The sequence below is a fragment of the Eleginops maclovinus genome, chromosome 4 (genome assembly GCF_036324505.1).
Source record: "Eleginops maclovinus isolate JMC-PN-2008 ecotype Puerto Natales chromosome 4, JC_Emac_rtc_rv5, whole genome shotgun sequence".
NCBI lineage: Eukaryota > Metazoa > Chordata > Actinopteri > Perciformes > Eleginopidae > Eleginops > Eleginops maclovinus.
In genome coordinates this window covers 31,359,023-31,383,380 of record NC_086352.1, presented here as the reverse complement: position 1 = coordinate 31,383,380, position 24,358 = coordinate 31,359,023, and the positions used below count along the sequence as shown (strand labels likewise).

The following is a 24,358-nucleotide window of genomic DNA, read 5'->3' as shown; positions in this document are numbered from 1 at the left end:
TGCCTTTGATATGGAGGAAATCCAAAAACAACGTCAATAAATGAAATAACATTACTTTTTTTATGTTGATACTTTGATCAGATTACGTTTTTTAACAGTAACTAATAATTGTAATGGATGACATTTTTTTAAAGCAACCCACCAGATACTAAATTAAATCCTGAAAACATTTAATAGACTGTTTGTGATTAGCCCAGATTTGGACCAATCGCTATCCAGAACACATCACGCAATCAAGTTTGTGTACATTGCACTGTTCACCTGTTCAGAAGTTTGGATTCTGTAGCCTGCCTGTTCTGTCTGAAACAAAAATGGACATCAGAAAATGGATTATCAGCATCAAGTGGTGAGTAGATTAGTTTCATATTTATTAAATGCTCTGCTAATTTCTGCGTAATGTGGTGTCACGCTGCATTGTTTACATTTGTATCTGTGTTAGGCCCAAACCAGACTGTTGCTGTGGTGTTTTTTGGTGTGGGCGTGTGAATTCACGCACTTGCTCTTGTGTGCTTTTGTTAACTGGTGAGTGTGCCGCCGCGCACACAATGAGAGGCTGCTGAAGTGGCTTGTATGTTGCTGTTGATTAGTGCGTATTTGGAAAGGCGTGCGTCTTTACGCAGTGCTGTTAGCCATGCGGTTTGAACGGAATTTAATGTGTGCCGCCGCACATGACGGTTTGTGGGCCCTCCAATGAAAATGCCCTCTGCAGATCTGCTCTGATGCTAGGCCTGCATAAACATATTCAACGTCATACATGTAGGACAAACGCATGTTGCAAGAGGCTTCAAGGTGGTGCCGTTTTGCTAAGCCTGTGCGAAAAAAAACACATTTTGGCAACATTTCAATTGTGTGCCAGGTTTAATTAAAAAGGAATACAATTCTGGGCCCCTCGAAAATTCAATTTATTGTGTGAATAATCATAAATCCTAAAATTTCATCTGAGTAAAGATAATTTAAACAGTTGAAATCAATATTTTACAATTACAGTTGTTAAAATGACAATGCATCAGGCACAGATAACCTGACTCAGCAGTTCCTTTCACTTTTACAGACCATTTAAAGCTCTGTTCAGCTTCTTTTCTTTTCATTTAGCAGCTAAAGACAAAGAGAATGAACAATAACCTTACATTGGTGAGGTGGCCTTTACAGGTAGTCCAGATGAATGATAATCTTACTCTGTATTAGCTATTCTTGGTATATCATGGCAGAGTTAAAAACTTTTGCAACATTCTGGTCACATGGATGGACCACAGACCAGAAAAGTGTGTTATGCTGCAGAGGTTTGAGAATGTGCATATGAGACTGGACCCTTGTAGGAATCTGTTGTGTCTGTGAGGATGTTAGCTACAGATTTTAAGCTACAGACAGTTTGAACCACCTTTCAGACCAGCAGGCAGTGAACATTATATGCAGTGGAGTATTTTTGAAGTGTGTGAGTCAGAGAATTATCAGTTAGGGCGGGGAGTATGGCAGGTAAGGGTGAAGTATTGTAAAGACCAAAACCAGAAATAAGTTGATGCAAGTATGTGTATTTAAACCCTAATATATTATTCCTTTGAGCTACTTGAGATACTACTTCTGGGGGAAACACACTGATTTTGGCTTTTGTAGACCATTTACAAACACAAAAAGCTATATAACACACTACAGGAAAGGGAAAATGCTGAAGAAGCATATTAGGGCCTCTTGAAGTTGGGAATTGTTTTCAGGGTAGCATTACTATCTGTTCTGTTGATGCAACTATTGCCCATCCAATGTTTGTCTGGCACCTGTGTGAAATGTGTCTTGCCAAACAGACTCTGTCACCTCTTGAAAATGTGTTGTTTTCTTTTTTCTCATCCCTGTAATAGACCCCTTTCCTCTCAAAAAACGTGCCGCCCTCGGCTGGTTGCCTGCATTAATCAATCATAAGGATTCAGGAGGAGACAAAATAACTATCATTCGGTTTCAATTTTGTCTGATTACACCCGCGACGGGATGTGAGTAGGTGTCGCTTCGTTTTCGGTCTGGGCAACATCTTACTCCAAGTCACAAAAACATCTCATTAAGTTTTCCGTCAGTCACTGTTCTGTAATTTTGGTGTTTGGATGCAATCCATCACACTTTAGCCGTGTGGTGCTGTGAACAATGAATTTCCTCCTCAGTGCGATGACACCATTGCCCCATCGCTTTCTTTTAGGCGAGCACCCTGCTCACTTCCTCCCCGCTCATTTGGCTTCCTGGCAGGCAGCCAGACCCCACCCTCTATCATGGTCTATAAAGACTTGTGCTGCCGGTCCCGTGTGAGACAGGAAGCAGGGCCCTATGGACAGTGACCTCACAGCAGGAAGAGAGCGCAGGGTGTGTGTGCAGAATTATAGTCCTCCATTCTCTCCAGATAGCACCAGTCACACGTAGTAACGAAATCAAAAATATTTTCAGAGCAATTTTTAATGTGTACATGTCCAGCATGGCTTGTTAACACACTCAACTAGAGGTGATCACACAAAAACACAAATGTATAAAATATTACATTTTCTACAGGAAAAAACCCATTAACAACCAACCAAAAAAAAAACAATTGGAATGTTATTAACAAAAAACATGTCCTATTAAGTTTGAGAAATAAAATAAAAATTATCAAAGATGAACAATAACCTCATCTGTTTTATTTTTGACAGCTGCTTTTTTTTGTATCTCGTCCCAGTCAGGGATGGTGGTTAAGTTTTCAAAAAGTCACCGAAGCATTACTCGGGTAGTAATGAAGAGTTCCACCATGGACGGCCAGTTAATAATCCAACAAGATCTACTGTCGCTGCAGTTAGAGGGGGACAACAGGCTGCTAAACAGGTTCCATGTCTGTCTGAAGCAGCACTCAATGTCTTTGTCTGTTTCATCACCGTGGTGATTTAGAATGAGTGGTTTCAGAGTGGATTGGTTCAATGAGCTAAGGTGAGATGCACTCTGGGAAAAGAGAGAACCATCTGGACAACCTATGATCCTTTGGGTTCGAGCCATCATAAGCCACAAAGTTGACCCAAGTCGTACTGTATGTGAAGTTTGACTTTTTTCTTTGATCTCCTCAGTCCGTTTGTTATTGATCTGGTTTTTCCCCCTTTGAGTTCAGACTTTGCACAGGGCTGATGCAATGACTGTTTGAAGCTTGTGGTTATTAGAGGAAGTGCAGGGACACACATTGACCACAGGAAGCTGAAGCGGAGTGGAGAGAGAGACAGCAAGAAGAAAAGGTAAAGAGAAAAGAGGAGGTTTTAACAGAGATGTTCATCAAAATAAGAGAGAAGCAGTGTTCACAGAAACATCCTGAGGGAGATGAAAGCTCACACAAGGGATCGCCTCACCACACCTAAACCTTGCATCAAGGCCCTTTACTTCAAAACGAACAGGGTATTAACATAAAAAGAACTTCAGCCTTTGCAACTTTAAATCTGAATGTGACATCCTGCTGAAGAGTCTGCACAAAGCCAACTAAAACCTGTGTGTGTGTGTGTGTGTGTGTGTGTGTGTGTGTGTGTGTGTGTGTGTGTGTGTGTGTGTGTGTGTGTGTGTGTGTGTGTGTGTGTGTGTGTGTGTGTGTGTGTGTGTGTGTGTGTGTGTGTGTGTGTGTGTGTGTGTGTGTGTGTGTGTGTGTGTGTGTGTGTGTGTGTGTGTGTGTGTGTGTGTGTGTGTGTGTGTGTGTGTGTGAAGGCCATTGTTGTTATTACGATCCCCGGGGCGTGGAGGGCCGGGCTGAGCATGTGGAGGGGGGCAGATAGAGAGTGTTGTGGGAGATTTACAGTCGGAGAACAGGCCTCGCTTATGGAGAGTAGAGCTGATTAACTAAACACCTCGACACACACAAACAGGCATCAATCAGCCTGGACAGCTTCCTTTCTGAACCTTTACATTTCTCTCCTGCTAGCTGTCCAAAGACAGGACTGTGTCTCAATGCGGACACTTCCCCTTAATCCGCTGCATGCGAAGCACTGTGAACACTGACACCGTGTGTGAATTTCAACCCTGTTTTGTTTTGTCTCAAATCACCACAAGCTGCTGTACCCTTACAGGAAGAGCAAACATCGCTGTTAGCTAGCTAGCTACTAAGATAATTAGTTAGCAATGTAATCGTTAGCTGTAGCAAATCATTACCGACGGCATAATTTACCCAATAGAATGAATGGGAGCTGACACTAGTATAGTATTACCTTTATCAATTACTGATAAAAACTAACGGTTGACCTTTCTTTCTGCTGCTTTGTTAATTCCATCAACTATCGCTGGTAGCGCAGCTTCTGCTACGTAGCCAACCTTTGCTAATATGATGGTTCTTGAGTGTGAGAAGTGTCCAGCGTTCTACACTCAAGTTTTTGACAGTTAAAAGGGCCGAACCATGCAAAAGGACAGAAGTGCGCAAATTGAGACACAACAAATTAATCCCGGTCAGTGTCACGCCACGCCACAAAGGACCTCTCAAACTGGCAAACATTATGATTTCAGGGAAAGTAACGCCCGTACAATTAACGTGTTAAACTTTAACGTGGTTAACTGCATGTGGGCTTGCTGTGTGGAGGTCACAAAGGAGAACTGATAATAAGAGCAGCATTGCTTCTAATACAATGAGTCGACATTTTCTGAGCCTGTCCAGACACGAGGCTGTCTAAGCATTGATGCCTGTAGGAAGAGCAGGACAGGAGAGGAGAAAGCAGAAAGGGAGGGGGGGCTTTTAACAATGATTAGCTACGTCCGCCAACCCCCCTCCCCCCAACAACCCTGATGGAGAGGAGGTGAGCGATGGACACAGGACACCGTTTCCTGGCAACCATTATTGACCGGCCACAAATCAATCTGCAGACTTCTGGTGACGGCAGATTATGCTCTTCCTTTTCTTCCACTCAGCGGGTGTCCTGTTAACTTCACCTCCGTCTGAACCGTGTACCACCTCAACCTGTCTGCACCTGCAGCTGAAGGTGAAGTAAGAGAACAGCGGTGTTGTGTTTCCGCACCGTCTGTCAACATGACTGGCAGTGAAGAAAAGCAGACGAAGCAAAACTGTGAGGCGCAGCTGGAAGTAGTGTGCAGGTTTTTTTAAACTAGCGCTGCAACTACCGATTATTGTCTTTGTTGTTAATGTCATTTATTTTTGGGGTATTTCAACTCAAAGTAGAGGAGAACAGAAACTAGGGAAGAATCATATTTAGAAAGCAGGGATGAAAGGATTTGGCTTTAGTTTGATGTCAAAAAAGTCTTCATTTATTTAATGTTTCCCAAATTGCTTGATCTTTTTCGCTCTCTTTTCACCATGTAATGGGGTCCATTCACACTGCAAGCAAAGCACATGCAGCAAAAGACTGTCACCTACTGTAGGCTAAAGTTTCCTCTTTGGCTAGCACTGCGGTTGAGCTAGCAGGAGAATTTGGGTCACATGAGCTGTTGCCAGTGGAATAGAGCCATCAAAGTCCCCTATCTCCCTCTCTCTCTCACCCCTCCTTATTCCTGTGATCCAAGCTGTGTGAGCTCAGGGAGACGAGGTTAGCCTCCCTCCCCCTTTCTCTTGAGTCTCCTCACCCTCCCCGTTCACATCTGTAACCTGATCCGGCTGAGACCCGTCTGCTCAGATTGGCAGCTTGGTCCTAAATGCGCCCTCAGATAAGGCTTCCTCCAATTCATATTGAAGCTGCACTCTAAAGTGTGCACTCCTATGATCTCTCTCTCAACTGAAGCTGGGTGTCTAAAGTCTTTTTAATCCTATTTTTATTGAAAAATGATTAATGATAATTGACATTGCTCTTGCATGGATCTTTTTTCAGTGAATATTTCCATGGCAGCCATAAATTTCCATTCATTTCTTTACAGTGTGGATCTGTCATGATCTCAGATTTTTAAGTTGGCCGGTTGCAATATATATACAAAATGTTTTTAAGATTATTGTTTAGGACAGATGTAAAGGGTCAACAGGTCCGAGCCCCTTTTTAATTGAACTGTTCTGATCTAACATTGCACTGTGACCTTTATTCTGCACTGTAACTTTTATTCATGTACTTTATACCTGTTGTGTTTATCTCATTATCCTTGCTCTTAAATGACTGTTTTTAATGCCTTTTCATAATGTGTTTATACTACACTATTTATGTAACGCTCTTAATGCCTTTCATGTCTATAAAGCGCTTTGAATTGCCTTGTGTTGAAAGGTACTCTATAAATAAACTTGCCTTGCCTAGGAGTAAGCTATGCGGCTGTATAAAATAAGAACATGCATTTTGAATTCAAATTTATTTTTCACTTAGTTTGTTGTGCGTTATGGTTCTTTTTTGGCATCTTAATGTGTTCAAAACATGACTGTGGTGATAGGCTAGAATAACTGTACAAGAGTGTTTCACTTAGATAGTGAAAAGGTAATTTGATTAACCAATAAAGCGGAAGATAGAATGATTATTTAAATGGCTCTCTATTGTTGACATGGGATCATATGTGTATGTTGACATATCAGTATTTAATCTTTTTATATTAATACCACATATATATGGCGAAAACCCTTGAGTTATATAATCCATCCGAGTGAATTATTTTTGCATTTTAATAACCTGTGATTTTTATACTCAACAAAATGAATGGAAACCAATGGCTGCCAGGAATATTAGAGTAGATGAGATTGAGACATTTTTCTTCTGCCCACACTCCACTTCCCGCGAGATGAAAAGGGAGAGGACAGTGTTTTGCTTCTAGGAGTTCAAGGTTTAGTTTAGCGATCGCAGGGGTTAACAGCATTTGCACACACCTGCTGTTTGTTAATGAACAGGATTAGTCTGTGTTCACATGAGCTGAGCCCACCCCTGGTGCTCGCAGCTCCAGTATTTACAACAGATAGACCCCAGGTCATGTGTGAACCTACTTCAATTGAAAAAAAAAAAAAACCACAAGCAGTAAAAAGTCCATTACAGAGTGCACGGTACATTAGCTTCACCCTATGACCGCTGGGTTACATGTGTGCTGCTACTTCCTATTCTGGAGTTAAAGGCCAGGGCTTTGCTTCGTTTCTCCCTGGTTTTATGTCAAAGATGCAATGAATGCTCCCTATCTGTTGTTATTTCTCACTGAGCTGACTTTTTAAATGGACCATGAAAACAAGGCAGTGGTGGTCTGAATTTAAAGGATAATTACTGTTGATTCCACTTAGACCATATTTTCGGGGCCACGATTTATATTTGCGAACAAAAAATGCCTTGCCAATACATTTCCCAAAATATTTAACCTTTTTTTAAATAGCCCCCATGTTAGATGGCTTATTTTAACGCTGTATCTGACAGACATGACAAACTGTTCTGCAGAGAGAGGCGAAGACACAGAGAAGAAGATGGTGAGAAAGGGAAGACAATCTACTGAACTCTTCCTGAAGCATAGTGGCCCGTCTTTCTTTACTAACCCGTTGCATTTTCTTTGTGGAATCTGATAGCATGAGCAGATGTGAAGGTATTGGCGAGGGCAAAGACCCTGCTGAGATTAGAGGGGGGTAAGGCGGTATATAAAGAGGAGGAGAATAGAACAGCCTTCCTGGTTTAGAAATAATTATAATTATAACAAAACGTCACACAAAATAATAAAAGAAACAATGTGCAAACTTCTCTCATATAAATAGACTACAGTCAACGCATTGTAGAGCACCATGGGAGACAGGAGGAGGTTAGGGTGGTGTGTGTGTATAAGTAAGAGTGTGTGTGTGTACAGTATTGGATCTACTACCACAGGTTCTAAGAGTTGCCGAGATGGATGGGTCAGTGAAAAGAGGCTTGGATTAGAGGAGCGCACTGTCTAAGGTTCCGATTTAAGTTCAAAGTTCTGTTTCTGCTCTCGTTAAGGGTCAGACCCAGTCTTGCAGCGAGCGCTTGCAGTGCACCAGCAGCCGCGGCGCCCCTTTGCTCTGCAGCGTGTTGATGATGGCGTAGATGAGTCCCAGGATGCACAGCAGCAGGACCAGAGGGATGGTCACCATCAGGATGTTCATGGTCCGCTCCTCGCTGTCGTCCACCTTCAGCACCACGTCCACCTCGTTGGTGTCTTCCTCGCGGCCCTCCCGGTAGTCCTCGTCTTTGTCGCTGTCCGTCCCTTTGCCCGAGTCATTGTCCGTCCCGTCGCGGTCCCCGTCTTTGCCCTTGTCTCCCTCACGTCCGGTTGTGTCGGGGTTGAACGGGGGGTGGTTCACGTCGGGGTATTTGCGCCCTGGGTCTGTATCCGTGTCTCTGTCCGGGTCCTGGTCCGCGGTGCAGCCCATGAAGTCTCTCAAGATGGACTTGGGGTAGCCCGGTTCGCTCTTCATGCGGTGGTTGTCAAACTTCCAGTACTTCGAACCCTTGTAGAAGTAGGTGTACGCTGGAGGAAGCAAGGGGAGCACAGGATGTCAAATAACATGAATATTTAAAGACAGACAAATGAAAGGAATAGTTTAAAATGTTCCAACTATACCGCTCTTATTATCTGTCTGTTCAATAGAGTGGTGCAGTGATTTAGATTTTCACTAGGGCTCCCTCGACAAAAAGCTATGAGATTTTTCCATTGGATTTAAAAGGTGCCATAGAATGCATCTATCTGGTATTTAAAATGTTCTCTGATGTCTCAAAAGAAGGTGTATAATTGTGGTTGATCCAAAAAATGTCCAGATGCAGTTTTACAGGCCCATTTACAACCCTATGATTTGGTCCTAGAATGCAACAAGCTGAATTGCCTTATTTAAATAATTATGATGAGCTCTGCTCTGATTGGCTGATTTACAAGGAGCAATCCATGGCTGCCTCAGAGCCCAAAGAAGTAAGGGATGTGAAACTGTGAGAGATGAACCATGGAGGCTATTGGCATCCAACCTTACATGTTTGAGCCTTCATCGGAGGAGGAAACCGATGAATTTGAAGAACAGCCAGTTGGTCGGATATTGGAGAGCAACTACGGAGTGGTAAGTGTTAGCGTTAGTGTTTCCTGTAGCTGGTGTATGCAAATGTTGGGGCTGGACTACCGTGTGTGACGTAACACACAGGGATTGTTGTAATTCGCCTGTTTTACCGCTGTGATATGCATATTCATGATTCGCACGTGAAGGTGGTGTTTGAGGTTCACGGTATGTCAGTTCAATGTACCGAACTCTCCTTATTCAACTATGCCAAGGTAAATACAGTTTCCCATTCTATGGCACCTTTAACATATTGCAAAAAATTAGATCTGTGGAAGACACACGTTTATGATGCTTACATGTGCTGTTCAGCAGAATAACCTCCACATAATAACACAACTTTTATGCTTATTGAAGAGTACAGTTAGGCTGTAAACAAACCACCTCACGGTCGCATGGCTTCACATCAGCATGGCTAGGCTACATTTTGACTATTGGTTATGACGTTAAGTTATCTTAGTCAGTTAATAGTTAGCATCATCCATTGTGTTAACCACAGACCTTAATTCAGGCAAGGGAACCGGAAGGGGTAAAATGCTAACTCGTTTCCAGGTTTTAGGGCTCATTCCATAAAAGGCTAAAGCCAAAGCTATTTGGATACATTGCCATTTGAAATATAAAGATAATTTTGACTATGCAAATTGTTATGACAGTGTATTGTGTGTGACTTTTATGTTTCAAAATGTCAGAAGGGACTATGGCACCCTGGGCATATTCACATTATCAAATCTGGCCCTCTTTGAAAAAAGGTTGGACACCCCTGCCGTAGATTGTACCACTCCTCTCTATCTTCACTGTAAACAAGCACAGCACAGCACAAAGCACTTCACATGTCTATGCTCAAATTCACACACACACTCCATCCCCTTTCTCTCCTGATGATTGTGGTACCACACCCTGATTCTTTGTTCCATGCATCAGTGTGCCCCGGCCCTTTCTGGCTTTTTCACACACACAGACGCACACAAGCACTCTTCTTGTGTGAGCTCACCTCCATCATCGCTGAGGAAGGCCCCCTTGGGGGAGGAGGGAACTGACGATCCCCAGACGCTGATAGGTTTCGGGTATCCTTGGTCGGCGTGGCGAGACTGCTCGTTGAAGCGCCAGTACCTACAGACAGCAGCGCAGAACCAGTTGTTACTGTAACTGTCTAAACAAGTAAAGAGCAGAATTCTTACACAGTGCAGCACATGGTGTGTGTATAAGAGCTGTTCTTACACTAGTGAAACCGCAAAAAGACATACTGTGATGAGAGGTCTCTTTGGAAATACAGACCTTAAGTGTAACTATGTTTCTACTTAAATAAATAGGTTACACTTGCATTTATTGTTATTTCTATAGCAGAAGTGGGTTCAGTATGTTTGTTTTGTCCACAGAAGTTTTTTAACTTTGTTAACAATGAGCTGTACAAACACAGCTGGTGCTTTCCCTCTGGTGAAGTGTATTACTCATCGGGCTTTGCTGTAACACAAATTGCTCCCGTGATCTCAGTCATTTGAGACTTTATATGGAAACAAACACAACACTCCAGGTAGATAGATTCAAAACATTGACACTGCTTCATCACGTGAACTTACTTTCTGCCTGAATTGGAGAAGTGTGAGCAGCCTTTGTCTTTGAGTTAAAGAGTAACGGTGGTTATGATTTCATATATTCTGCATCCTGCTGTATGAAGCTGTACTAAGCTTGATAATGCTTTAAATGAAATGTTAACCTTAACATGATCAGATTAATAATGCCTTCATACTGTTTCACATGTATAATGTCTACCATTTTTTAAACTTTATTTTCCTTTTTCTTAATGAACATATACAGTGTCAAAGACAAGAAGAACAGGTGTGCAGGTTGTCAACACCATGTCTTATTTTCACATGTTAGCATGCTAACACACTGCAGCTGACAGAGTAGGCTATAGCTGAGGCTAATGTTGCATTACTTGTCAGCTATTTTTACTTTTTGTATCACAGTACATTCTACTTCCATTTCGATCTACTCTAGCCAAGATATCACCAGTTTTCTCGAAAAATATGTTAGTGTTGTCAAATTAACCTTCAGTTAGCAGCTGAACTCTAGCAATGCAAATCCAGCTAGTGCAAACCCCACCGCTGGGTGACGGCAGCAACAGAATTTTCTTTTTCTGGTGCTGATGTTTACGCTGACTGAATTCGAATAGTTTGGACAAATGGTAGAATCTAGCAGCATGCAACATAAGAGAGATGTGGTAAAGTTTTTAACTACATTTTAAGTCTTGTTCTTTTTCATCAACAGTGTTTCATTTTGATAAAGTAAGGTTTGACATCTGTGCCTTCTCCTCATCGTCTCGTTGTAGGACATAGACCAAATAATGTAATCATAGAGTAACGAAAACAGCGCTAGACTGGTGTAAATGTCAGGTCATAAACCAAAAACATTGGACACATTCAAACATGATGTAACAAGATAAAAAGTTTCTAAAATTACATTTAATCCTGAGTGAGGTGATTCCTGCATCAAATCTATCCTATAACTGCTCTATTAACATTTAGAGCGATATGCTGGTTGCTACATTACCAGTCTCCTTGGAAGAAGTAGGTGTAGCCGGATGGCTCCCACCAGATAGCTGTGTCTATTCGGTCGTAGGGAATATCCTGACCATAATCAACCAGCTCCATTGGATAGCCTTGTTCCAGGTTAGCCTCCCTGAAGAGCCAGAATCTGGTTCCTGAGGGGGAGGAGATGACAGGAGGAGTGTTTAATGATCCTATATGGCCCATACATCTGTACATTCCCTATCCACCCCCCACTCATAACCCTTATGGACTCTGGGAAATGTTAGCACGCACACAATCGTCTTGTATATGTCGTGTTCACTCGGTTACACACACATCCAAGAACAGATGTGCCCATGCACATCCTGCTTATGCACACAGATTTTATCTTCTGGCACAGAATGTGTTAAATAATTGAGAATTAGGAAGAAAAAAGAGAACAATCAGAGAAACCAAACCGAGCTTGTAAACTCTTATGAATGTTATAATGATTTGCTGGCAAGATATCAGAAAACACCAGCACATCACTGACTGCTGGTTGAGCTCGTAATGATCCATTAGCAGCGGCGTGTCTCATGTCCTGAAGCAGGTTTTTCTCGCCCAAGGGAGGGTTTTATTGTTTTTACTGTGTCAGACAGGGGGACTCCGTTCCTCCTGGCACTGTTACATCTCTCCTCTTGGCTTCAATCCGCCTTTCCCTTCCCAGACCCACCCATCTATTCACCCACCTCCAGCCCCTTGCTCCTTGTTTAAAAGTAAAGCTCTACACTCAGCATCTGGAGAGAACCACAGGTTGACGCAATGCTTCCCAGTGTTCCTGCGGTGCACACAACTTAGAGTGAAATTCCATTCCTTATTCCAAGACTTTCCAGGGATTTAGTGACCTGTAGGTTTGACTCCTTCCTGCTGTGTAACATTTAAATGGATGGGTATGTTCTGTCTGGATTACAACTTTTAGAACGTCAGTCCATCAAGTGATCCTTGTTTAATATATTCCCTGTAGGTCTTCCTAAAGTCCAAAATTGCTTTCTTGGTATTTGAGAAATTGATATCAGCAGTCCAAACTCCAAACATCAGAAGGATACTTTATTTACGATTAGTACAATATCAGTCAGACTTTTTGTATAAATATGAGCTGTGTATTTGCAACTTAACAAATCTGTTGTCATCAATGAACTGCCTCTATTTACGAAGATAATTCATTTTTTATTATGGACAATTGAAAAAATACACTTTTAAATGGAAAGGATTATGTACTTAGACTTGCTTGAGCTAGCTTGCCTTGCTAGCAGGAACTCAGAATGTTTTTAAAGAGGCCCTATTGTTCTTTTGGGGGTTTTCTCTTTCTTGTTGTGTATCATATAGATTTTTGTGCCCGTAGGCTAAAATCCCAAAGTTCCCTCAACAGAGGCAGTATGAGAACATAACATAATGTCACAAAAGAGGCACAATATAGAAATATGAACCTGAAAATGAGCATAATAGGGCCCCTTTCTCTACAAAGTGAGGAATCTCTATGTATTTGTGTTCATATAACGAGAGCCATCCATCTGATCTTCCATATACTTGGCGGGTGTATTACTGTAACTCTCCCCCTGGTTGTTCTCCCTCTCTCATCTATGCTCAGGTGTTCCTGATCTGCACTAATCACTGATATAAATGGAAAGCTTGGCAAGACTCTGCAGCACTCAGTCAGCCTTAGTTAAGGATGTTGCTCTTTAATATGTCTTAGTGTGTTTAAGTATGGAGGATCAGGTAGTCCAGTTTTCCCGTCTTTCTTTCTTAGTTTACTTTATGCATTTGCCTTTAAGATAAACCTTTTTTGATACCAGAAGGTAAATTCAGCTGTTTTCGGCAACAGCCATAGGTTTAGTCTAGGGTGGGCTGTTCTGGGTCCTAGGGCCCCTTACGGCTTCCTTACACTCTTTCGTCCGGTCTTCCGGACTGGCATAGCTTCATTTAGTTTAAAATAAATAAAAACGTTTGCTTGTAACAGGATTTTAGTGTTGCTACTTTTACTTTAAGATCTGGGTACTTTTACCACCACTGCCCAAGATTAAGAACCGCTCCCTGCACTTTGAACCATTCTCCAAAAATAAGAGTACTTAAGCATTTGAGCCACTTTGAGCTAAGCAAATGTCCAAAACATATAGATAAAGGAGTGTTCAGCCTAAGTTATTCGAGTTCTGGACTGCTATGATCCATTTAAAGGTCTGAGCTTCAGCTGTGTTTGTCTCTCAGTTCTTGCTTCCTTCCTTCCTCTGAACTTCTCTTGTTCTTCCTTGGCTAATGGCTCGCAGCCAAGTGTCACACTGAGAGCCTCGCCGATGACATCATCCTCCTCATCATCAGCAGCTGCCCCCTAAGCCAGCAGCTCTCAAGACTCAAGCCGTCACAGGGTCCTTTTCTTTTTCCTTCAACAAACTTTATCCAGTGCTGTAAAACACACGCTGCTCAGTGACTCACAGGGCAATAACGAGCTGTTGTGAAAGAGATTTATGCGCTGCATGTAGAATGTATTATGTACTTTTATCCAAGAGTTGGGGGCATGTTTATTATTTTCATAATCTGAAGATGATGAAAAAAGTTCTGCGATTTACTTTATAGTTGAACTATGTCATTATTAAGACCTGACGCTTTGAAATGACTATGGAGAATGAATGATGTTTAGAGGTTGTGAAGAACAAACCAGATGGGGATGACTTCAATGCAGGAGATATTACTTATGTCAAAGGAAATCCATATTTTTCATATGCTCATGATACATAATTTACCTTTAGGAGCTGACATGATGCTAGACTATCTTATGATAAAACCTGGATTTTGTGTTTTACCACAGCTTCCAGTGAATCCTATGATTCTGTTTTGGTGTGGCAGAGTACACAGCGCTGCTTCACTGGAAACGGAATCCAAACACTGGATTTGTTTGTCATCATTGCTACTGAAGCATAGCAGTGGTTGAATGTTACTCTCAAGCTTGGAGCCTTATTTCAGAATTGGTTTGAATCTGAAAGTCTGCTTCTGGACGTCTTGTCATGCTCCAAAACTGACGGGGAATAATACCAAAAGAAGATTATTTGGAACTGGCCCATGCCTGTTTTTATAGCAACAATAACCAGAGACATTCATCCTCTGAAGGAGATCTGGTAGATGAGGATAAGAGAGGTCTAGTCCATCTTCCAGGGCTGACCACTTAGTAAAAACTAAAACACTTAGATGCAAATCAAATGTATTAAAACTGCTTTTTTTTCTTATTATATATTAAATGTGATTCAATATGGAAAAGATCAAAGGGTGTGTACCATGGTTTGTCTGCTCTACGCTCTAAGTTTTTACATTTTATTAAATCAGATATCAATAAGAAACTTACTGGATAAGTTATACAAAGTCTGTATATAGCTACTAAAAAAATAAGTTTTGTCCTTTGTCAAAAATAACAGGGCTCTCAATCCCTTTGGTCACGTCAGCTAGATAACCGATCATCCTCATTTAACTGCAGACAGAGCATGGAATAGAACAGAAAGTCTGAGAAACAAAGTGATGACTTATCAGTATCCGTATTACCAAAGCTATAGCTGGAGTTACCTTAACTTTAGTTTCATGCAAGTATTTTGGCAAGAAGGTCACATCTGTTGCAAGAAGCTAGCTAACAACAGCAGCTTAGGAAGGTTCCTAACGGAGCGAAATGACCCATGTGTGCCAAGTGCAATAAAAATGAAAAAAATGCCTACTATAATAATCATTTTGTCAACAATAATTGATTGAGCAGCGATTTGGAACAAGAACTTTTGATTTGTAAATGATTGCAGTTAGGAACATGTTTACTGTGGACTACTTTTCACATGCCACACTTCATGCCATGTCACAACTCAACAGGCTGCTTTTGCACATCTGATTCATAAAAGTCTTATTGTATACTTCTTTTACCTAAGAAACTATTTAATATCTTGTGAAAGATAACTGTACATGATATTTGAAGATTACTTGATCTTTCTTGACCCTCCAAATTGAGGGAGAAGTATAGCTCCAAATGTGGATTCAGTGGCGACGTCACCTACTGTATGTGTCGAAGAAGGGGAGGCTGTTGTCCTCCTGAGCACCATGCATGATGACAGAGCAGGGATCAACAGCGTGAAGAAGAAACCAGAAGTGATCCAGTACTTAAACAATTCATCAATGAACAAAATCAGGAGTAGAAACAATGGATCAGAGGGTTCGCACCTACACATGTAAACGGAGAGCACAGTGGTGGCCCAATGTGCTGGATGTTACCAACCGTGGAAGGCACAACCACTGAGGCAGATGGATTATGCTTACACTGATGCGGATCTGCCACTATGGTAGCCTTTCGGACAGGCAGAATTGGAATAGCTATTAAACTGATTACCCAAACCAGTCTGTGGGATAAAGTATGTGCACCCATGAAGCATTGAGTGTTCATCAAGGAGCTGGGCAAAGAGCTTGTCCTGCCACATATGAAAAGGCACATGGAGGGCAAGTGATTGTCATTCGTGAGGCATGTGTGCACTGAGATGGTCATGTTGTGATAGTACTGGATCACTTCTGGTTTCTTCTTCACACTGTTGTCATCCACAGCTCTGTCATCATGCATTGTGCTCAGGAGAAACAGCCTTCCCCTTCCCACATAGCTCACCATGGACATGTTGCCACTGAATCCCCATTCTGAGCTATGCTTGTGAAAAGCAGTCAACAGTAAACATTTACAAACCAAAGGTTCTTGTTCCAAATCGCGGCTCAATCAATTATCTTAACAAAATGTTTATCATAGTAGGTTTTTTTTTTCATTTTTATCGCACTTGGCACGCTTGGGTCAAAAATGACCCATGCATGTAAACCTGATGTAGCCATACAAAAACTGTTTCAGTTCATAAATTAAGAAAGGGACAATGAAAATAATGATTTATGTTAATCATAAACAAGATATTTAATGAATAATTGGAATAATACATTTAAATACATTGATTTCCAAAAATATAGCAAAGAAGCCCTCAGCCATGAATGAAATAACATTGTAGGTCAATACGGGTCATTTTTTACCCATGTTGTCCCTTAGAGGGGGTATGCATAGCTTGTGTATCAAAGGGTTGAACTGAGCATCCGGCATTCAATATGCTGGAGCTTAACTAAACTATGTTTATATTACATTTTATAGTATTTCCCCAGGGGAAGTATTTCTCATTCTGAAAACATGAGTGTGTATTTGCTGCTTACCTTTAAAGAAGACGAACCTGCCGTCGTGTCTCTCGTAGGCAGAGTCTATGTCTCCAGGCAGCCCCCTCCAGAAGTGACCGATGGGCATGGGGTAGTTATCCAGAACCCTGTTCCTGCGCACGCGCCAGAACCAGCGGCCCTGGGGGGGGGACACGCGTATGTTTGATGTCACTTCCTGTTGTCAGCTTTAAAAACTCTTTTTTCAAATTCCTGTGACTCACAAGCGTAAACCAATGCCCAAATAAGTTCAAAACATAGGGCTTCATATCTTAAACTAAATATTTCCTCTAGCCTTTTCAAAACATGCATATGAACAGAATAATGAAGTGTACGGTATTCTCTTTTCAACCGGTTTTAACAGTTTCACCAAGCAAGCAGCAGTCTGCAGCACGGCTGGACCAGGTATTTACTGTATATTGCACTCTCTGTCGATCACATCCTGATACAGTAACTTATTTTGAGTAATTTCAATATCAAGGCACACAAACAAGTAAAGTAGCACATTTTCTCCTAAGAACATTCATTCACTGTATGCTGTGCACACAGGCCAGCAGGCAGATTTACACCAGCAGCCCTCAGACTCATTCATGAGTGGTGAGTCAGTATCCTTGTCCTGGATAATGTAGCAGCAAAATGCTCAGTGCTACTTCTTTCTGGCAAGCGCACCTAGTTGTGTCCTTCACGCAGGACATGCTGGCAGACAAGGCGGCGCGGAACGTCACGGGATGGAACAGAAAGGAGAGCTGAGCGAAGGCCGAGCATGCTTTTCGATTTGTGTGGTCTGACAGCCCCCTTTTGCGTTGACCAGATTGAGACGGAGTTGACCATATTAGTCCTCGGCGGAACAGATCTCAGAGTGGGAGTTTGAATATTGAGCTCTGCAGGTCCAGCCCTGTGCTTCGAGCAAAGTGAATAAAATAAATGACAGCTCCTTTTCTTATTTTAATGAACTGTGGGGAGAGTGGCACTGATGTGCTACAGATTACTCCCACTCACAGTCAGTCATTCTTCCTGTGCATAGTTATATCAGAGAAGAACAATGTCTACCTTGCATAATAACAGTGGAGGCACCACTGCCAAATTCACATGAGGAGAACCAAAATGAATTAGTCAAGTGCTAAATATGTTAACAACTTATTGGGAAAATATACTTCACTTGTCTGTCTTCCTACACTTTATCGGAGTATAGAACCATCTAGAAGACAAAAACGGAGACACAAGGCTGCAGCATTTCCACTCTGTGTCTTGATTACATTAACTTTAATATTGCTGTACATGTGCAGATACACAGCCGGATAAAACTGCTTTCATAATGCTGAACTCATCACGTCCAGTCTTTTCAATTGGGGAAGCAGTTTGTTTCACTATGGTAAGGGTGATATGGTATTGCAGCCCATTTAAATTAGCATGTTTCACTTTTCCCGCCATAAACCAGAGAATATGACGAATGTTGTTTTAATGATAGAGCCAGATGGATAGATTGATGGCAGTCCAGCCACTACTTGTTGGGATATGTCATTAAAAGAAAAAGGAAAGCTGCTGGTGGCCCTACAGGAGAAAAGAGGGGATCCCCACCATTATTAGGGCTCTTCCTCCGGGGACCATGATGTCTGTACAAGATGTTATGCCAATATATCGGTTTTTAGCCATTTAGTCTCATAAAAAGGAAGGGGTTTGCAATCCATAGAGCCAAACCGCATGAAAGTAAAATTCTCCTTCTCTTTCTCCTCCTCCTCCTCCTCCTCCTCCTCCTCCTCCTCCTCCTCCTTCTCCTCCTCCTTCATTTAATAAAATAATAGTTTGCCCAGGACATGGTAATTATATTGATTGCATCTGGTCTGCATTGACTCGGTTCCAGACAAAGTTTAAGAACTGGTGAGAATGGACAAAGTTAATTTTGGAGACTGATTAAGGCTTTCCAGACTAGCTTCATGAAACCAAAGCACAGAGACATTGCTGTCTGAGATGAAACCCAAGAGCACAGACACAAATGTTTGACCATGTGCAGCACTTGTCCAGGCAGCTGGACGCCGGGACTTACTGGTCAGTGTCAGAAACACTTAGTCAGAGATAGCAGATTCACAGACACGGCTCTGTTATAAGACTCACCCAAAATAATGGGTGTATTCGTTTATCCAATCAAATGAGAGCAAAATCAATGAAGCGTTCTGTTTCTACATGTATTAGTGAACAGCCTAGTTAAAACGCATGAAAGAGAAACTTTTGTATAATAGGCTAAAGCTAAAGTTGGGCTTTAGCGAAAATGTAAGCTAGTGAGCTAGCAAAACTAGCAAACGGAACCTGCATCAACAGCTCTGCGGGGCCTTGCTAATGTGTTTCTATGGAAACAGTGGTGCTTCACTCAAATTTCCAATTATTTCATGTTTGACCTTGTTAACGCTAACCTTCTGATCTGCAACCAATCAGATGACAGCTGTGCGAAACAGGACAAGCTAGCAAGGCAGGTAATCAGAAATCTGAAATCCTATATCATCGCGTTGAGCAAAGAGCAGATTGCATATCATGTGAATTCAACATTAGGGTAAGCTGCTCTGAATAACCAGAAGGGCATTTTCCACCAGTTCTCTGAGTTCTTGAACAATCCCGTTCGTGCGAGCGCGCTCCTACGCTAAGAGTGACTTTTGACAAATGCGTCATTGGTGCTCATAGCTAACCTGCATCTGTTTTTTCATTTTCAGCTCAGAGTAGTTTTATATTTCGCCATGACATGTCTAACTGTATACATAATTCAAGACGTGGTTGATAGTTTGATACTACTGTTGGATATCTCCAGCAATGTCAATCCCTACTGTGGCTCCAACATTTCAGATGTCATGACAACATTTCTGAAAGTAAAGCAGAAGCTCCATTACAGTGAACCCTGGGTGTTCTCTGTCCCGCTCTGTATCATATCTGCCAACCACTTCAACGCTGCCAACACAGGACACCCCCCTCTGACCTCCCCCACTGTAACTCATTATTACTTATCTTTGCAGAGCTGCACTATGTATAGAACTCATTCTGAAGAGGAGAAAACACACAAGAGGTTGCTGAAATGTAACTTTGAAAATCACCAAATAAATGTGTTGCATCATCAACTCTAACCAAGAACCATTCCCCCCAAGGATAATGGAAAGAAAATAGCAGTTCATAACACATTAACCCAGGGGGTGAGTTGCATAATATTGAAATACCTTAAATATTTAATAGATCATACAACCCAGCTGACAGCAACAGCAGTGCACTGACCGGTACTTGCAGTCACATCTCTTAAAGGTAAACCCAGCTAATGGCTAACTGCTGCTTCAGCTCTTATTCAATGTTTAGTGTGGGTCCAGAGGCTCTTTAAGACAAACACCTGACCGCACCCCACCCTTTTAACAGTGTTCCGCCTCATAAAAAACACTGGCCTGTTGGTTTACAATCCACAAGGACCTGATTGAAAACAGGCGCCTTGTTGGCAGCGCACACGCCATTTGTCTCAAAGTGATTCCACAGAAAAGAATAACTAATTAATTGACACAGTTAAGTTGTCAGGATAGCTCCTCTGCTGGAAGCCGATTGAATTTCCAAGCAAGGACATGTAATAAAGGACTGCCAAGGTTCGCATATCTCTCTTATGCTTTAAACTCAAACTTATATCAAGTTAGCTAGCTACGGCAGAGCCTGAAGATAAAATGTACCTTGAAAACAAACATCTCCCCTCGGAGCATGGCAACACTGTCAAAGTTCCCTTCACAGATATTGGGCCCGTAGTGATCCGGTCTCTCAGTGGTCCTGGGGCGGTCAGGATGCCGGGGGGGAGTTTGTGGTGGGCGGGGCTCCGGGCGGCGAGGCGTCACTGTGGGCAGGGCCACGGTGGGGCTGCTGTTATGCTGACCTGCAGGGACAAACAGTAAGGGTTAAACATATCTTATCTAATAAAGAATAGAGAAATCAATACTTAAAAGCTCAAACTGCTTAAATTAAGGTGGATAATGTAAATTAGAAAGGGTGTAAGCTCTTTTATTTTGTTGTTCATTTGTGGTGACTTTTGGATAGAGCTGGTGTTGTTGACGAAAAAATGAATATAGAAATATGTAGTCAATTTTACACATGGCGCAAATCACCAGCTCATGATTGGAAAAACCACAAGGATTCTATGCTCTTGTCATCCAAAAAACCTCTTACCATAGATCTGCTGGATGCCTCGCCGGTCGTCATCAGGCAATTGGAAATTCTCCGTCTCCATCCACTGGTAAAAGGGAGCCATGATGGCCAGTGGGTTGTTGGAATGCTCTAAACCGAGGGCGTGGCCCAGCTCATGGACTGCAACCAGGAAGAGGTCATTACCTGTGTATGATGAAGCAAAGACATGAGGTAAGGGAAAATAAAAAGATGCAAACTTCACTTTGACACTTACAATCTAGTAATGGATTGTTTGAGTTTACTCTTAAGGAGATAGATAAAGCATGGGATGATGCAACTGGTTTCTTGAAGATGTCCAGTTGTATAAAATTGCCTTTAACCTTTTCACTTTCAGTTCATTAAAATGTTTAATTGTAATGTTGGTCATCTAAAAATGACGTATTCATTGTTTAGTTGTACTTCACTTCTGGTATCAAAAAGCCAAGACTCAGTCCGTTACATCATTTTCACAATACTTTTTCGACACTGATATACATTGGTAAAAAGGTGTCTTTAAATAAGCGCATCATTTTCTTTTTAGCTAAATTAACTCCACAGTCTGAACACTTAAATAGCCCTAATACAATGTTCAATCCTCCATCCATTGGCTGCAAATTGAAGGCAGGGCTTAAGGGAAATGCAAGTGTGCACTCTCTATGGACCCAGATACAGGTACTTTTGCTCTTGAGAGTCAGGCCATTTTAGGTCATGTGCCACTGAGCACATGTTATAGAAATAAACGGCCCCGCCTCCAACGCTGTATCCACTTGTCTTTCCATACCTGTTCAAAACTACAATCCACAATCCTTTGGGGCTTTAAAATAGAAATATTCAAGTAAAGTAGAAGTATGCCGAGTATTTCAGAATCATTCTTGAGTAAATGTTCTGCGTTACATTCCACCCCAGCAGAAGGCCTCAGTCAGCAGATATTCCCAGTAAATCCATGCAGTCAATGGATGACAATAGCTGTTCATTGTCCTCTCCCAGTTATGGTGTCAATGAACATCTCTGTGGATCTGGCATATCATTCACACACACAGGAATGCTAATGATTGCTGACATGAAGCAACATACATTTCTAACCAATCAAGAGATGTCATTGTCCAGCGCCACACAGCTGTGACACACTGATCCCTGCATCAACTTCCTCTCTACTTACTTTCTTTATTAGAAAAGTAAACCACAGTTCCAAATTAACCAAAAATATTCCTATAAAATTGTCTCGGAAGTGAATCCACACATACTGTATGTAGGTGCTTCCCCTCTTTGTTTCCCGGGCATGCTCTTTGTGAACTTTAAATTAGCAAGCCATTTTGTCTGGCGCGATTACCATTTGTGCTAGTTACGTCATGCTCTTGGTGGGGGGGGGGGGATTGGGACTCATGGATGTCACTGCTGTGTGTCATGCAAGGGAATAGAAGATGCTCTGAATGCCCGTCCTTGAGCGTCCTCTCATATGCACACACACAAAGGAACACACACAGGAGGATACACACAGTTCATCTCCCCTACGATCTATAATTTTCAGAGTCACATGAATGTCCTCATGGTGGACCAACGCTGGAGCTTACACTCAAAGAGAGAAACCAGCAGAGGGCAAAAAAGAGCGCTAGAGATAGCTGAGAGGATAAAGAGGCCTTTGTGTGGTGACTGTGGCAACTATTCAATAGAGAAAGCAGGAGTAGACTTCAAAAGTCTTGGCAAAGTTATAAGTTCAGCCAATGAGACCACTGCTATTTCTGACCACCCTGTACACACTACCACAGACATTTTGTCATCCTTATTTCACCTCTGAAGCATTGTTCGCTTGTTTACCACGTCTCACATCTCGTTCCCCAGCAGCTTAAGCAGCACCCTGACAACCAAAATGCACTCTCCAAGTTTGCTCTGCCTCTTGCCAGTGACTTACTCACATTAGTCTCATCTGACCGCACAGAAACACACAAGCTCCTGGGCTTTTATCGCTACCGGCCTGCACTGTTGTATCCGTGTAAGGTGGCTTTGAGTGTGCGTGTCAGCAAGTCACAGTGAGCAGCTGATTAATCACACCGTGCATCACAAGGTTCACTCAGAAAATGTCCTTCCTCAAAGCATTGTTTTTCACTAACCCGTGAAACTGAGGTCAAGGATAGGGAAACCCCTTAACTTTAAAGAGTGCACTGAATGGGTTTCAAGCTTTTACAGTCAATCTGTCGTATACATTTTTTATGTGGAACTATTGATCCCTAAGATAAAGTGTGTGTCTGTTCAACCCCACCCAAAAGGAGGTCAGAGTTCAAAGCTGATTCTGTTTCAAGGACACTTGAGCGCAGCCGATGTTAAATAAGGCCGGGGGAGTGTGGGAGAGAGGAAGCCTTTGCAGACCATTTACATGCACAAAAATCTATATAACACACTGCAGGGAAGGGAAACCCCCAAAAGCATAATAAGGCTTCTTAAAGTCTGTAGAATATTGTTTGTAGACTTGAGCTTCTCACAGGACTTGATTCAGATATTTTCACATACTTTGCCTTCAACAAATTTTGCAATTTTTGGAGATTAAATATTGTACATGGATATTGCACCATTCAAACATATAAACTGCCTCGAATAATTAACTGAATGAGTTGTGTCAGCTCTAAATGTTGATTCTCTTTACTGTTTTGTTCAATATCTCTCCCACAGCCAATCTGCAGGAGTGATGCTGGCAGAGTCAAAAAATTCAAATGGAACAAAGACTGTGCGACTGGTAGGAAGTCGACATGCTGAGGTTAAAAGAACACTGCCTCTGCAAAAAGTTTGACTAATTAGACACGTGTCCAACTAAAGTAGGACAAGATTGTAATTTGGTTCTACTCTGCTGTTGAGCTGTGTAAGTAGCGTGGTGCAACAAAGGGACCTGTCTAAAGATCTCCCCCAAGTGGAACACACTCCCACTTACTGAGGCATTCCACTGTCCCTGTGATCTGTCCGGCTACACATCCCACACACAGCTGATCACACAGATACACACACACAACGTTTAGCTGTCTGCTGTGTCTGTAGATAACAGGGGGAGGGAAGCCTATTGTCACTAAAATCCCTCTCTGGTGAGCGGGGTTAATGAGTGCACAGTAAGGAAACTTCTAAAAGGTTCTTAAAAATTAATATATTTTCTTAATCCTCACTTTTTCTAGAGTTGTAATTGGGTATAGGGTTCAACTCAAGTTAAATGTAGAGGGTAAGCATGAAGCATTCATAGGTCAAGGCAATGATTTCAGCAGCAAAAGTCCCCGTAAGCGCTAAAGTACAATTTACAATCTCTTAGTTGAGCCATGCCAACTCTAGTAAGGTGTGTAGAACAGCTGTTTATTTTACAATCATGGGGAGCTCACTATTGTAATGACAAATGGTGCGCTGGATTTCTAACAGAAGGCAAAATGAGAGCATTAGATTTGTTTTATCTTTATTTTCTTATTATAAGAAGCCACAATTGTAATTGTAAATAAAATGTGATAAATCCACCAGCACTAAATCCTACAGCCTATAACCTGTATCCTAA

The 24,358-nt window shown here is 41.9% G+C and overlaps 1 protein-coding gene and 1 long non-coding RNA gene across 2 annotated transcripts in view; one reads left to right on the top strand and one right to left on the bottom strand.

Moving 5' to 3' along the window:
- Positions 1 to 272: 272 nt before the first annotated feature.
- On the top strand, positions 273 to 23,866 carry LOC134863293 (uncharacterized). Its single transcript, XR_010165650.1, has 3 exons — positions 273 to 346; positions 20,847 to 21,030; positions 23,503 to 23,866. It is a non-coding gene; the product is annotated as an uncharacterized LOC134863293 (long non-coding RNA).
- mmp15b (matrix metallopeptidase 15b) overlaps positions 2,415 to 24,358 on the bottom strand; it is a 34,020-nt gene continuing 12,076 nt past the window's right edge. The window contains exons 5-10 of the mRNA XM_063881712.1: positions 20,842 to 21,003; positions 20,355 to 20,551; positions 16,672 to 16,810; positions 11,462 to 11,612; positions 9,903 to 10,021; positions 2,415 to 8,340 (exon numbers count right to left, since the gene is read on the bottom strand). Of these exons, the coding sequence (XP_063737782.1) occupies positions 7,832 to 8,340; positions 9,903 to 10,021; positions 11,462 to 11,612; positions 16,672 to 16,810; positions 20,355 to 20,551; positions 20,842 to 21,003 (1,277 nt within the window). The 3' untranslated portion in view covers positions 2,415 to 7,831. The remainder of the gene's footprint in view (positions 8,341 to 9,902; positions 10,022 to 11,461; positions 11,613 to 16,671; positions 16,811 to 20,354; positions 20,552 to 20,841; positions 21,004 to 24,358) is intronic.